The 16,139-nt window shown below is 40.7% G+C and overlaps 1 protein-coding gene across 3 annotated transcripts in view; it reads right to left on the bottom strand.

Moving 5' to 3' along the window:
- Positions 1 to 1,056: 1,056 nt before the first annotated feature.
- OCRL (OCRL, inositol polyphosphate-5-phosphatase) overlaps positions 1,057 to 16,139 on the bottom strand; it is a 54,303-nt gene continuing 39,220 nt past the window's right edge. For 2 of the 3 annotated variants that reach the window (XM_025046689.1, XM_025046688.1), the window contains exons 19-24: positions 9,531 to 9,554; positions 6,680 to 6,796; positions 5,222 to 5,306; positions 4,486 to 4,613; positions 3,630 to 3,741; positions 1,057 to 3,420 (exon numbers count right to left, since the gene is read on the bottom strand). In XM_025046689.1, coding sequence (XP_024902457.1) covers positions 3,296 to 3,420; positions 3,630 to 3,741; positions 4,486 to 4,613; positions 5,222 to 5,306; positions 6,680 to 6,796; positions 9,531 to 9,554 — 591 coding nt within the window. In that variant the 3' untranslated portion in view covers positions 1,057 to 3,295. The remainder of the gene's footprint in view (positions 3,421 to 3,629; positions 3,742 to 4,485; positions 4,614 to 5,221; positions 5,307 to 6,679; positions 6,797 to 9,530; positions 9,555 to 16,139) is intronic. The other variant, XM_025046690.1, reaches the window with a different exon arrangement.

Below are 16,139 nucleotides of genomic sequence, written 5' to 3'. Positions count from 1 at the left end.
TCACTTAGGCTCTCTCCCTAACACTTTGTGAGCCTGCTATGACAGTGTGCGGCTTTAGATTAGACCAAGAACAAGGTCTTCAATTTGCCCCGCAGTTAGGAAAGCCTTAATGGTTCTCCTGGAGCAGCTGCCCAGGATGCAGTTTCCAATCTCTGGAAAGGTGGTCACTAAGGCTGCTCTGCCACATTGCCTGCTGCTCTGTAAAAACAGCTGTGTGTGTATCACTCTCCACCCACGGGGGAAATCGCTTAAAAAAAAAACATAACAAAACAAAAAACACTTTTTTTTTTTTGCTGAGGCTTCAGGGTGTGGCTAGAAACACTGTTCATGACAACACTGAATCAGCACATTCATCAGGGTCAAGCTCACAGTCAGAAGGAACTGGAAGAGGGCCGTGGTTGAGAAGGAACCTTTGGCAGAGGCCTTCAGTGGCAAAGGGAATGAAATCAGAATGTGCAAATCCATAATGGAGATGGCAGGGGAATAAAGGCACCACACTCAAGTTAGGGGTTCCCTCAAGTGCTAGAGTTCATATTAGAGAAAAAAGTTATTAAATTTGTGGACTTCGTCACTCCAAGAGGTAGTAAAAGTTCAAAACTTGTTTTCAAAGAAGTTGCAAAATGAATTATGTAAAAACAGGCTCTTTGGGGGGCATGTTGAAACTACCGAGGCTATGTTGGCAAGGACAACTGGGTTCTCTCAAAATAAGTATGTTGAGGTTTGTCAGATTTCTGGGCCTGGAGTGCTCATGGATCTGACCCAATGTGACATTTATGTGCATTAAGAATCAACATCCTTTCTCCTAACTGTTATTTTGTTGCTTGAATATCTAGGATTAAATAAGAATCCTTGGTTGGCCTCCGAAAGCACTGACTTCTTTATTAGCCTCTGAAAATATGTGGCTGCTTCTACTCTCCAAGGGTAAATATAGTGAGAATTCTTGAGATTTCTCTGTAAGACAGGAAATGACAGTACAGGTGTAGCTGTGGGAACTGCAGCAAATGGGACTCAGGGACATGTCTCTCTCCTCAGTTCTTCACCAAGATCACACTTTGATTTTTTCACAACATATATTTATTCAGAGAAAAATTTGCAATAAATAATAAAAAAGATGACACAAAATACAGAATCCCACTAGCAGCTTTGCTAAGTGACCATGACATTCTGGGGAAATATAACAAATAATTATAGAATAAGAATCAGAAAACAGTGAAAGGGACATTAATGCAACATCACCACATGAGTTTGAACAGTTTCTTCTCTAAAACCATAGATACAGAGCACTTCCCTACCAGTTGGATATGAACTCTTTACTTCTGAGGTGCTATGTACTAGTACATTAGAGGTACTTAGGGATTAGAGGTTGAGGTGCTAGAGGAGGCACAGTAGGGAGGCATCTCTCTTATGTTTGTTCTATTTCTTGTCTCCGCTACCTAGATTGTCTAAATCCCTCAACCCTGTGTACATCCCAGGACCAGAGCTGAAAAAGGTCGAAGTAGTAAACCAAATTAGTTCATTTGCTTTATGAAGAGCTAGGATGCTGCACATGGCCCCCACTAACCACATCCTTGATCAGCCAGAGGTCCCAGGTTGGCAACATACTAGAAAATGGGCCCAGGACAGGCATTGCCCTGTCTTTGTGTTATGGCCTTGTCACTTTCTGGCCTAATAGAGATAACCAAAGTGTTCTGCTTACCATCTTCTATTGTACAACTATGTGGCACCAATAACTTGACTCCTAGTTCCATAACTCCCAGTCAGGAAAGGGTTTAATCAGTCTATTGCAGGATACGTACCTTTTCTTCCCTCAAAGAACTCAACTTATAAGTGATGGGGAAACTGGAGAACCATTCGGCTGTGGTATTTTTCCTGGCTCTCTCCTCCAATATACTCGAAGAGTCAGGAGTCAAAGCCCAAGACCAGATGCAGCACCTGCCCTTTAGGATCTTTGGATTTAATGGTAACAGGCAAGCATGAGTGGACTCAGGGTGGTTTTAAAGAAAGAAAACCAGGAGGAAGCCAATTGCACCAGGCAGTTTTGTAGTCAGTGGCTGGTGGCTGGTTTGCCAACCAACATAGACTAAAAAAAAAAGGACTGCCCCACAGAGAGTTTTCTCGGATGGGAGAGAAAGGTGCTTGGCTGGTCTCACTGCACAGTCTCTCTTACACAGCACTGGACAAAGTGGCTGGGAGCCAAAGGGAGCTAGCTGTTGAACCCAGTCAGCCTTGATGAGGGAGGAGGTGATACCCGCCCCCTTGTACTTTGGGAGACTGAAGAGGGGTCCAAGGGTTATCCTCAGTATTTCCTTACTGGAGAAAGCAGCAGTATCTCTAGAAAGGTCTGCTTGAGGTGCAGACTTGCTTTCTGACTGTGGTACAAGTGTTGCTCCAGAGGTGGATTTCTAAGTGGGGGATAGGTCCCATAGACACCCAGAATTAGTTCTCATGTAAAATTTGAATAAAAGAAAGGGATGGTAGGAAGCAGGATCTGTCAAACATGAATATTCTCACTCCTGAAATTTTCAAAGTACTTCCATTCTGACTGTGATTCTCTCACATCAATGGGATGTCATCTCTAATAGTCTCTAAGGTTCTACTACTAGATGTGGTCTAAGACAAGAGAATATGGTTCCATCCAGTATAGATCTATGAAAAGGCCAATGTTACAGAAACATACAGACACCATTATAGTAGAAATGCACAAATGCATGTAATAACCACATGTAGATGCTCTCACCTCACTGTTAGGGACACCGAAGGAGTCACTAACCTTACTCAGACTTCCTTCAATGTGATAATACTAGTGAAGTGGAGTGCAAAGGGGTGACATGGTGAAGGGGGGGCAAAAGTGCTTTAGAGGAAGGACTACACACAAATCTGAGCTACAACAAGTAGTGTTTATAGGCCTAGAAAAGGAACATCTCAGAATCTAGGCCTAAGGTACTAAAGACAATCATGACAGCTGGGCAGGAGGCAACAAACACATCCCTAGGTAAAGAAGTGTAAATACAGACCTCTTTGCTTTATAAAGAGAGAACACAAAAAACACCAAAATATGATAACTTTGGCTTGGCAATGTAAGTCTAAAGGTATTTTTCTGTGTAGGATATGGTAAAGGAGGGACTAGGAAATTCTCTTCCTTTCGCATTAGAAACAACTTTTTTCATGCCAACAGCCTCGGAATTCTGCAGTAAACCCATCCTGTGGCATGACTTTGCAAATCATTCTGAAATACTTGGTACTTAAGATCTTCCACCTCTAGAATCTTGGAGAGTAGTTAAAAGAAAAAGGCTTATTAGTCTTCATCGCTCCCAAGCAGGAAACCCAGAAGGAATTGGATAGCACGCTGGCGGTCACTTGAAGTCTGTCTTGTCATCAGGTTGGGTGGAGGCCTTAGGAGAAGACTTGTAAAGAGAGTAGCTAGAGGGCAAGGAAAGAAAAGGAGGGAAATCTCTTGCTATAGATGATCTAAGCAAAGCCTCAGGGACAGGGGTGAGGGGCTAAGGAATGAGGGCAGTGGGAAGGAAGTGACTGTCCTGTGCCTACACATTAAGGACAGAATACACTGTGTACACCATTCAGATGGTCCCGACCAGCACCTGCTGTGGCCATTTATGAAGTACTCTTACCGATCATGTTGGCATTGACATTGTTGCATTCAGAGAATTTTAAGAGTTCTCGAAGGAATGACATCAAGTAACGGAAGACATTTCTATGGCATCTTGGAAGCTGGGAAATCACCTATTTTTTAAAAAAGGGGTAGGCAGTGAGAATAGGTGGAAAACAGGAGTTAGAAGAGCTTATAGCTGCCATATAATTAGTTTATAATCCAACCCTTACAGGACCCCATTCACCTGTCCCAACCCTCTTTGATTTACTTATGACCAACACAGTACCAGCCAAATGATAACTTCCAAGTCAGAACAGTCATACTGTTTGGCCCCAGTCCACTCAGTACCAGGCCATGCCATCATCATACATTCATACACACGCCCTACCTCACAAGCAGGTCAGTGTTAATATGGTCTTTTCCCATCTCCCTATAACGGGAAAATGCGAGGTACCCATGGCATCTGCCAAGCTGAATAATTTTCGCTGCAATGTCATTTAGCATGGATAGGAGCACCTCCCAATACTAGTCTGATTCAGAGGTATTCTCAGCTATTGTAACACCAAGAAGACAAAAAGAAGAAAGGCTCACAAGTAATGTCAGCCAGAATTCCATGTGTGATCAGCTTCAGCAATGTTACCGCAGGGTAGAGGTTATCACCCTACTTAATAGACAAACTGGAAAAAGGTGCCAAATAGGAAATAACACAACCTAAAATTTATGGGTCCCACCTCCCAGCGCTGGTGTGCTGCCATGAAAAACAGATCCAGATTCATTCTACCACATAGTTAGCTGAACCATCTGGCTTTGTAAAATCAATGATTTCTCTGTGGGGGACCCTGCCCCAAACACATCCTCAGAACAATAAAACTCACCTGACGGCAGACCCGGGGATCCTGAGCTGAGTCCAGGCACCGCTGATACAGCTCATAACAGATGACCGGCTCTGGCAGGGCTTCCAGGAAAATGAGCAATGCCTCAGCCACAGAGTGATTACTGCCAGCTGGATTGACTTAAGTCAAGGGAAAGAAGCTCTGAGAAAAAAGGCACACAGACACCTGATTTGCTCCCCTCAAGCTCCCTCAGTGATGGTTTCCTTCCTCTTATTCCTGGCACAGTGATCCTAATCAGGGTTTGATATTTTACTGGCCCAGGTATGTTGCAGCTGAGTTGTTACAGAACTGATCAGACTCTTGGAAGGTTTGGCCCAACTTGAGAGTCAAGGGAATATAGCCTGCACAATGACAGTCCACACTAGATTAGTCCTAGAAACTAGTTGCTGATGTTTCCCATCCTCCTTCCTGTCCTAGTGACAGGACACATGGTGGCCTCATCAGTGGCCTGAAACAGAACAGTACCAGTGCTGTGGGTCCTATGTTCTATGCTTATTAAAAGTTACTTACCCCTGATTCCTTTCAGTAAGAGTTTGGTACAGAGAGGTCAAAAGTTCCTGAAACAAACTGAGAAAGAACTGTATAGTCCATGATTACCTTATAATAAAAGGCAGTTATGAAGAAAATAAAGATGGAAGCACAAAAATCAAATGTAGGTGAGAAGAGGAGCTTGGCCAAGTACTCATTCAGCTTCCTAAGCCTTTGTTGAAAAGGATACGGATTGTCTCAGGAATGCTGGTATCTAGACAATCTATGATCTGCTGTAACTCTTCCTGCATTCCAGGGGTTTGGAACAGGTCCTCCTACCAAAGAGGTCACAAGGAATGATAAAAAGTCCTAAGGTTCTGAAGACTACCCAGAGATCAGGAGAGCAGCACAAAATAAAGGGAAGGGTGGTATGTGTATCCATGATTTAGGAATGGAGGTGTGACAATGGTGCTGCCTCTTCTTATCATCTCTATAATCCATGTGAAGTTTTATTTCAAACCAGAAAATTATCTTCAAAGGGTTTAGCCTGTACCTGATATTGTAAGGGCCTAGATGGCTAGATCTGGAGAGCAGGGGTTAACACTTCTAGTCTCTTGACAAGTAGAAGGCAGAGTCAAAGCAGAACCACATTCAAACACCGATAAAGGTATCCCCCACTTTTTGAAATTTCGTGTTATGCCACTTTGCTTTACTAAAAGAAATCTGAAGATTTTTGTTTTTATGAGAAAAGGTGAAAAGCTAAATTAACATTCAGTGTTTGACTTGCGGTGAGCTATTATACAAGCAGCATACATCCCTAGCAGTGAGAGTGGCCCCGCCAAGCTCCTTCCCCGGAAACCACACTCAGTATCTCAGCATCAAGCTGCTATAGCTCTGAACTATGTTGTGAGTATTTGTGCTTTATCTCCATTTATTTTGTGCATTCCTGATTTTACTATGTTAGTGTTATTTTAGGTTTTATGTGTTACTTGGTATGATTTGGTAGGTTATTTTTTGGGTCTGGGAACACTCAAGACTTTTTTCATATAAATTAATGGTAATTGCTTCTTTGCTTTATGGCTTATGAAAAGTTTCATAGGAATTCTCTATTCTCAGATAGCAGGGGAGACCTGTACTATGGAATGCTAGGGCAGGAGTAAATGGCATGTCCATACCAAACCTTGCTTTCAAGTTCTATTACTCTTCAGTAGGTAAGACACATTGCCCTTCAATTTAGTCCCAAGAAATTCCTCATTTTTGAGGGAATGGCTTGGGAGTGGCTAGTATATGAGATAGGACTTAAAAGAAAAATGAGGACCAAATTAAAGAATGGACTTCAAGTTTGCTTTGAACTTTAACATCTGCAATGCTTACACGATATCAGGTACAGGCTAAAGCAGGCATAATAGACTCAGGAACACAGTGGTCCAGGGGAAAGCATGTGTAGTCAGGAGACAGGACTACTGGGTTCAGGACCCAGCTCTGCCACTATGCTTATGCTGTGGTCTTAAGTAAATCACTTAGCTTGCATGCTTCAGCTCTCACATCTGTAAACAGGGATACCTCCATCTTCTCAGGCAATCTGATAGCGCTGCTCTGTGGAGGTAGCTTGGGAACATTAAAAGCTCTATACTGACATGAGGTATTAGTATTTCCCACTGGACTCACACACCTTCCAAAGTTGCAGGGCAGGCCCACTCTCATTTACCTGGTGACAGGCATATCTGAATAAGTGATCTACCAGAAGCCAGATCTCCTTGGGGACCTGAAGGGGTTTCTCACTGGCACCTTCATCCAAGGGAACCATCTGCAGAAGGGATTTCTCCTAAGAGATGAAAAACAATGAGAATCAAAGGGGTCTCAATAAAAACTTCTGTCTGTAAAGCTTCAAATTCTGCTTTATATGGCTACAATTTGACATTTGTGTCTCAAGATTTTGTTGTTTTTTATTCACACTGGGGACACCCTTGGTTAGAAGGTACTTGTTACTGATTCCCACAGTTAGAAGATCTCCTTTTTTAGATGCTTCACTTAACTGTTAAGCGTTCCATTTAGGTTTAATATGTTTATCACTGTATTGTGTGTTGTTAATATTATTTATCATTGTATTGTGTGTTATAAATCCTCTCAAGGGTGACACTGAGACCAGCAATACAGTCATGGTAGAGTCCATAGGCCACCAGAGACTTGCAGACCATTAAATTATAATTGTTAACACAGTACTCTGAGAGAGCAGCATCTACTTAAGTTTTTGTTGACTTTTAATTTATTCTTCTTTCAGGTTTAATCATAAATATTATAGTTTTCATTGTTGATTTAAATGAGGTTCTGTGGTCCTCAGGAATTAAAGACAATTTTCCACATAGACCTACATACATGAACTATTTCAGGCTTGATAGGTCTAATCGTAATGTACTAGAAGTCATAAACCTTAAAATCCAAAAATAGTAAACTGAATATAGCATAGCAAGAGCCAGAAATCTATGAAAAGTCTAGGGTCTCAGTCCAGAAGTTATTTTTCACACTGATAGCTCAGCAAAGATTTCTTGTGGTTTTGACTACCTTCACCTATCTTTCTACTTTCTGTTAGATTCTCCTGAAAGAATCTAAGAGAAATAGAGCAAATCAATAACTAAATCTAAACTTGAAAATGGCAGTGGAATAAACTCAATTATCTTATGTTTATACAGTCAAATATAAATTATATCAAAAAGATGTCTGGCATAGGTTAAAAGGCATCTGAAGGCAGCCTTCAGAAAAATCCTAGGGGAGAAAACAGTGACCAATGTTTTGTGTCTTTCCCCCTCCTCCACGAGGAAATTCTGTAAATTCCATCCACAACCTCCAGCCATGTGGCTATAAGGGAAAGAAAAGAAGCATTTCTCTACTTCCAGAGACTTTGTCTACTATTGCAGAGCTGAGGGCTGTTCTTAACATTAAGTTCTTCAGTAAGCACTGGTGGCCTTTTAAAGCCACTGTGTCTAAGGGAATGAGAAAGAGAAGGGAGCATGACAGCTGGTTACCATTTAAAATCTAATTTTTCTACATTAACTTTGCTTCTTTTCTTTCTTTCCCTGGGCTTCTATCACTTGATATTCATGTTTCCTAGAGCTTCTATCAGTGGCTTATCCACTAACTTTTTTCCAGGTGTAAGTATTAAATCTAGGCATCCACATGATATCTGAGCCACAACACCATTCATAATGCACTCTGCTCACCTTAACCAAATGCAACACATGTAGATTCTTTAGCAGATGCCTCCAAACTTACCATATATAAATTATTCAGCACTGATTCATGCATGTACTTAAAAAAATCTGACATCCAATTGGTGCTAAGGTATTAAGGCAACACAAGACACTGTCCAAGATGAAAAGATAGAACATGGCCTATTAACAGGAAACGGCTGGGAGGCAGAGCTGTTACAATCCTTAGTGGTTTAAAAAGGTTAATAAAATGTCAGTAGGTTATATACACCATCCACTATCCATTTTCAAATTAATGTGTGACCATATGAAACGTCATACTTATATCCTCAAAGTCTAGAGAAAGATCGTGCAAAGAAACAATACTTTTTTAAAAATCCACAAATTATCCTGAACTCTAATTTTCAAAGGGAAACCAGGTACACTTTGTTTTCCTTCAGTGAGACACATCTGGTACCTGATAAGCCCAAACATTTTAACCTTAGTGTCAATAACAGAAGAATAAAAACAGTACATCATCCCCATCATCAAAATCCCTGAACTCCACCAAATGGGGAGGTCTCATTAGATACTGTATGAAAGTGCTTTAAAAATGTTTTTCAAGCATATGCTTCCCTGCTTGATAGCCCTGTGTCGAGCCAGGCACTCTCCAGCTCAAAGAGGTGGAAAGCTGCAGAAGGAGTGCCTTACTAGGTTCTTTCACTAGGCATTCAGGAGACCTGGGTTCTTGTCCTTTCTAGCTCACACCCCTGATGTCAGGAGCAGTATATGACTCTAGTGAGTTTCACAATCTTGCTGGACCTTGGTTGCCTCATCAATTAAAATGGAGAAAACACCTTACCCTGTCTGAAGGCAGAGAGTTGGACCAGTAATCCCTTATGAGCTCATTCAGCTCTATGATTCTGTTCTACGCTCTATTTCTTGACCATATCTGGGTATTCTTTTGGTAATTCATTACATTATCACTAACCTCAAATCACTCTTACTGCAACAGAAAGTCACTTCTGGTTTTACTATCACTGGAAATGGAGGACAGCTAAATGGTATCCTGCTCCAACTCATGAGCTTTCAGATACCACCAGACTGCTCTTTACTTACTTCTCATTTCAAAAATACAAGTCTGGAACCTTGAGTCCTATTGCTTTTTATGTCCTGGGTCTCAATGACTGGACCAGTATAGTACATATCTTTCCTGTACTTCAGATATACTAAAAGACAGCGGGCAAGACTCTGGGGGATTTTCATAGAGTTAGAGGTTTTTCATATGGGAAAGCCTAGGGACAAATTCCAGGGACCACAGTTAAGTGTTAATCAAGCACAGGGAAACGTATAACCACCAACAGATTATATTACCTTTTCTAGGAAGCTGTCTTCTTCCTGAGAGCAGAGCAGGAAAAGAAAGTCATTGACAGATAGAAAATGATTAGAATTAATTTACAGAATTAGAAATAGATCAGTATTATTAGAACCCACAAGCTTACTAGATACATATGTTTTAAATAGTTTTGAATTCTTCAGATAAATCATGATTGTTGAAAATGGAACACATTCTCACATGCAAAGTTGTCTATTATGCATATTAAATTTTTGTGCAGTTTACTGAGACTATCATTCAAGAAACATACATGTTTCCAGTCCTAGACTTTTGTGTCCTTTGGCAGCTGTCAGTTGACCTGGCCAAATGCCCACTGATGTTTCCTTTTTATGTGCTGCTTGGAGGCAGGCCCTGCTATGGCACCATGTGGCTTCTTGCTCCACCATAATGCCACTTCAACGGGAGAATTTGGTTGTGAGCCTGACTATGGCCATTCAGGAGACGGTATGCTTCTCTTCTCTGTCATTCCTCTCACCCTAGCCAGCCACACTCCTTTCTATCTTCCCAAACCCACTCTCCTCCTCAAAGGCCCCTAGAGTCTCTAAATATGGTGGTCCCTCTGAAATGTAAATTAATTTCATTTCAGATCTTTGTGGTTCAGAACATCCATCTTTATTCCTATTGTGTTATCTTATAAAGTATAAGAGAAAAAAAAGAAAAGCAGGGGAGACGGAAGAAGCACTGAATTAGAAAGCTTTTAAACCATCTGTTGTTTGTGTTATTACTACAATCCAATTACAGCAGCACAACAATAAGTACTGCCACCACTTAGGGAGCTTCCACCATGTAGTGGGAACTGTGCAAAGTGCTCATATACAATGTCACTCAGTCTGCGCACGTGTGCAAAGTGATATTATTCCCATTTTACAGATGAAGAAACTGAGGCTCTGAGAGGTTAAATTATTTGCCCAAGGTCACACTAATAGGTAGTAAGTGGCAGAATCAGGATTACAACTCAGGTTTGACTCCACAGTCATTACCACTATGCTCCCTTAGACAACTCAAAAAGAACAATATGACTGCTTCCTGAACAAAGAGGCAGAAAAATGCTGCGAGAATGTATTCCACTCCATAGCAGGCTAAAGACAGTGAAAAACCCCAGTTACAAGGCGGCAGAGTTAGTGGAAAGAGTACAGGCATTGGTACAGTCCTGGGTACAGATCTCTGTTCTGCCTCGTTACTTTTGTACAGACATCAAGCAAGTAACTAAACTTTGCAAAGCCTTCGTTTCATCTCTAAAATAGGGATAACTATATTTACCTCATAGGGACAGGGAAGCAGCCTAAACCCAGGGGTGGTGGAGCAGTGGGCCAGCAGAGTCTAGGTCTCTCAAAGCTCCTCACATCTCCCCAGCCAACTCCCAACTGGAATCCTCCAATTCCACCATGGGCCACCAAGAACTTGAGTATGAATCACACATTTCAGGTGTGGTAGTAAAAGGAGAAATCTGATCTTGCTGTCAGAGATGTGTAGGGGACTGAGGGAGTGGGGGAGTATGTGTTCCCTGGCATTGTGAGTGGTAATGCTGAGTGCATTTCCCCCAAATGACCATGTGATATATGGTGGGTAGGCTGTTAGTATTACTAGATACATTATGAATTAAACATTATTTTGTGGCTTTACCTAGACTTTGAAATATTGCATATAAGATGAAATTTAAAAAATCAGAGTAATAGTGCTTTATAAAATATACAGTATTTATAGTATTGTAATTACAATACTTTTTAGTGTCAAAGTTAGTTCCAAGCACCAAATATCTAATTTAACACAATTTTAGAACACTATCTTTTTTAAAATTTAGGACTACAGAGTAACAAGTAGAGAATCTATCTGACAAACTCAATTTTCCCTCCCATGCATACATGACACCTGATACGATGAGTAAAACTAGGCAGTTTTTATATACTAACCTGTCAAACTAGTCCCTCACAGCAGTTCTGAGCAGTGATCACTACCAGTGCAAGACACTGTGCTAATGCCTTTGAGGCGTGGGGAGGATGAGAAATGAGGCTACAGAGGAGAAAGACATGGTCCCTGACTTGGGTTTGCAACTGAGTTGGGATGAGGAGTGCCAAAGTTTATGGCCTGATATTGTTATAATACATACGTATTAGTTCTCAGTAAACAAACAAAACAGCATTCAAAGGAAGGAGAGATGGCTTTCACCTGGGGCTGTCAGGGGACTTTTCACAATGGAGATGGGACCTAATTAGCCCTTAAAAGATTCATAGGATTTATCTTTGACTTATTTCACTGAGCATAATAACTTCTAGGTCCATGTATGTTGTTGCAAATGATAGAATTTATTTTTTCAATGGCTGAGTAATATTCCATTGTATATATGAACCATAACTTTTTTATCCAGTCGTCTGTTTATGGGCATTTAGGTTGCTTCCAATGGTCAGATGGGAGGGGGACGGGGGTGGGGGCTGGGAGAATGGGGTGAAGGGTTAAAGAAGGCAAATTAGTAATTGATAGATGGTCACGGGGATGGGGAACACGGCATAGGGAATGTAGTTAGCATTAATGTAATGGCTAGGTGGAGAGCCAGAGAAGAGAGAGCAATTAGGGGGATCATTTTATAAACTATATAAATTTCTAACCAATGCACTGTATACTTGAAACTAATAATAAAATAAAATAAAATAAAAAGATTCACAGGGTTTTAAAGGGTAGCAATATGGTGGGGATGTTACAAGTGGAAGGGGCAGAAATAAGTAAAGGTGCAGAGAAGGTATATCACAAGGTGAGATTAGGGAGAAGTTAGCTATATCGGGTTTGTAGGGAACATGGGAGGATATTGAGAAAAACAGTGGGAAATAAACCTGAAAAGGTATGTTGAAGTCAGATACTGGGTGACCTTGAACAACAGGTAAAGCAATTTGGACTGCATTCAGCAGGCATGGGGGAGCCACTGACTACCTTTAAGCAAAGAAGCGACAGGCCCCAAAGCCGTATTACAGAAAGATCAATCTGACAGCCCTGAAGAGGAAAAATGGAAGGGATATAGAGGCAAAAGGAATTGTTAAAAGCTATCGAAGTAGGTCAAGCAGGAGAGAATAAACACCTTAACTAAAAATGAGAAAATTACACAACACACACACACACACACACACACACACACACACACACAATCTCTGTACATATATATTCTCATCTCTGAATGTATGTGTACGTATGTGTGTGTATGTTTGTATATATTAAATGAATGGATGCAAAAGAAAACTCTGTTAGAAGAAATCAAAAAGACAGCAGATTTATATTGAGAGTTTGCTTCCCTGGCTACAGGCATAAAGTAGATGTAAATTATAGTTATTTCAACACTAGGCTCAAGTCTGAAAATAGAAGCACCACTTAGTCCCCACTAATAAATAGCACACTGCTAAGGTAGTCCTACAGTGACTGCTAATTACTTAGTTTAACTGACCTGCCCACTCTCTGCAAAAGGCTACATATTGATCACACTAAAAAAGGGAACGTAGTTTAGGATTTCCTCAGTGAGGCAACCTTGTACACTAAAAATGTATTGCAAATCATTCTTCATCCCAACGTTCACCCGTAGAGGAATTTTCCCAGTAGTAAATGCAGCTAAAATAATATAAAAGAGTCATTTAGAGGCAAATTCAAATTTAAAAATAAAAAGCAGAAAACTGAATGGATACTTAAATTCTAGAAAGGATTACTTCATGTGAAATATAAAGAGAAGAAACACAAACCACACACCTAACAGGATCAGAAATGAATGGGTGGTTAGATCAGTAAGACAAAGGAAACACCTAATAGAGAAATCACTGGGGATGAATTAATCACCAAGTTGTTAATCTTGTTATTTCAAATTTTTGATACTGTTTTCCTAATAGACATGTCCTCAAGCAAATACAGTTTCTCCACCCATCCCTCGACTTTTTCTCATCTCTGTATTTACAATCCAAACCTTTAACCAGATCTGGCACATTCAAATCTGGTCTCTCCATTAGTCTAGTCTATAAGCAACACTGAAATGCTCCTCTAAATGTGTCCATTTACAAGCTCATAGCACTCATCAAAGCCTTCCGATGGTTCTAGATGCCCTCTGGCTCCAGCATAAACTCATCTGCTGATTTCAAGACCCTCGTTCCTCTGCCCCCACCCTACCTAATCAGCTTTATATACTCTTATCCTTAATCTCTACTCTTCCCAGGGAAATCTTATAATTGTTCATACATGGTCCTTTGGCTTTCACCTTCTAACCTTTACTCATGATGTCCCTTACTCCTGAAAGAGGCTGCTCACCTAATATAGTGATACATGCTTCTTAAATACTTGGATTTGACTCAAAATATTTCTATGATGAACCCCAAAACACTTTCCTAGTCCACTTTATTCTTATGTGCTGAATTTATTTTTAGTTATGTTAATGTTACATGCATGAAATATTCATTAAAGCCAAAACATGCTGATTCCGAGATTGATTTTTACAGAGGTTAGCTGTTCAGTCAATAAGCTTTTATAGCACATGAGGGCTTGAGTAAATAGCACAGGAAAGTAATTTATTGTTAATACAAATTACAAGCTCCATAACTCTCATTCTAAGTGACTTTCCAAAATATGGACTTACCAAAAAGATTGGACATTAGCCAGTAAAGGTGGTTAATGTTTAGATTATCTCTAACCAAACTCTCGATTAACCTCAATTCAAATTTAGCTATATTGTACATATGAGCAAACTTTCGTGACCACTAAATTACAGAACTCACATAAACTGCATAATACTTTGTATCCAATGTGTAACAAATTAATATTGATGATTATATGCTACTTAATATACCAGTTAATAAACCAAAAAAGTCTATCTTAATTCTAGAAAAGAATAAAGATAATTATAGGTTCTCCTCTATTTGCCACTTGAGCTAAACCCAACTCTTCCAGGAGTGGCAAAGTCACTGTCATTGAGAAGGGCAGGAAGAATGAAAAGGATTTATACCAGCTATGTAATGCTGCATTTGGTGGGAAGAGTAGGTTTGGCACAAGAATCTTTCTGAAACGGTACATGGAGAGTCAACACAGGCACTGAACTCATTTCTGGTTTTACTAAAAATTCAGAGTAAATAATACAAAGAAGACAACAGGTACCATTATTAATAACGCTGTCTCAGGGGATTTGAAATATCTTGGGTCTTGGAACAAAGATGAACAAACAAACCTAAGAAAGCATTTCCGAAGGGCAAAATCAAATCAAAACAGAGTGTGAAGGTATTACAAAAAGGGTACAGATGTTAGATTTCTTGTTTACTGCCCCATACTAATATGTATAATTTCCTCATCAATGAGATATAGGAATTTAATAACATGGAAATGCAACAGACTGTGAAAAGAATTAGAACCCTAAATCCTACAAAAACTTTTTTAAAAGAATAAATGATGACCACACACATACCATTTAATAAGAACTTAGCAATTTTGTAACAAAAAATGATAAAGGTTCTATTTTTTAAACTTTGAATCAGTTGTGCACAAAAAGAAGGAAAGGGCTTCCTATAGAGCAATTAACTCCATTAAAGATTTTTGGCTACTTCCCATTCATGGTCAAACATGGTTAAATCACCAGATAATATTTTAAATGAAATTTAAAAATTTTATGCTGGTTGAGCCTCCTTCTAATCACTTTAATATGGGACAATTACAGTAAAGGGTATTATAATGCTTTTGCCAACTCTGACCAAACGTTAAGCTAGATTCCAGTTTATAGGAAAAAAAGGTGTGATGAAGGAGTTTAAAGGGAAAGTTTAAAAAATTACGAAGAAGAAAAATGGTGTAGATGATAGAGGCTCTCTTCATCCCTCTAGTGACCAAATCGGGGTTGTGATGGAAACAAGCAGCAGCAGCAAGGAAAACTTGCCTGGGATCTAGAGGAACAAGCCATACAACTAGGGAGATATTCGAGAAATCACCCTGCGATGGCAGAGGGTGGGACGGGGCAAGGACGCGGAACTGCCCCGTCCTGAGCAGCTGAGTGAGACAGAGGCTGCGGCAGCAGCAGAAGCCTCTTAAAGGGGCCGCTTTCATGAGCAGATTTTCATGGTGACGGACCTGCTCACTCTGAGCACCAGTGCCCATTCGGTGGTGCACAGGGAGCACCAGGGACTTACAGGGAGACACTGTCGGAGTGAGGGCCGAGGCGAGACTTGTTCTGTACAGAAGTGCTGGTGGTATCCATTGTTCCCTCTTGGGCCCTTCCCCTCCCAGTGCCTGGACACAGCGCCACCATTGCTGTGACGTCATCAAACTGAATAAGAGAGGTCGCTATGCCCAGAGGATTCCCTGAAACTCCATCTCTCCAAACTCGCAGCCCTACCCAAGCCACATCCAGGTACATCCTCAGCAAGTCAGGTGCCCCTTGCTGAGCAGTGCCTAGACTCACACTGGAGGCAGCTGGCCTCAGTTTCTGGTGTAGCCTTTTGAGGCAACTATAAGCACAGCATCTGTGGATTGCTTGCTGAATCTTAACAGGTAGCCTCGGAGGGACAGAGGCTTAGGCTAAATTTGGCCTGCAGCTGAACCCCTCTCAGGACTGTGCCACTGGACACCTACTTCACAAACCCACACTA

The sequence above is a fragment of the Pteropus alecto genome, unplaced genomic scaffold (assembly GCF_000325575.1).
Source record: "Pteropus alecto unplaced genomic scaffold, ASM32557v1 scaffold85, whole genome shotgun sequence".
NCBI lineage: Eukaryota > Metazoa > Chordata > Mammalia > Chiroptera > Pteropodidae > Pteropus > Pteropus alecto.
The sequence above is the reverse complement of the archived record's forward strand: the minus strand, read 5'-3'. Positions and strand labels throughout refer to the sequence as shown.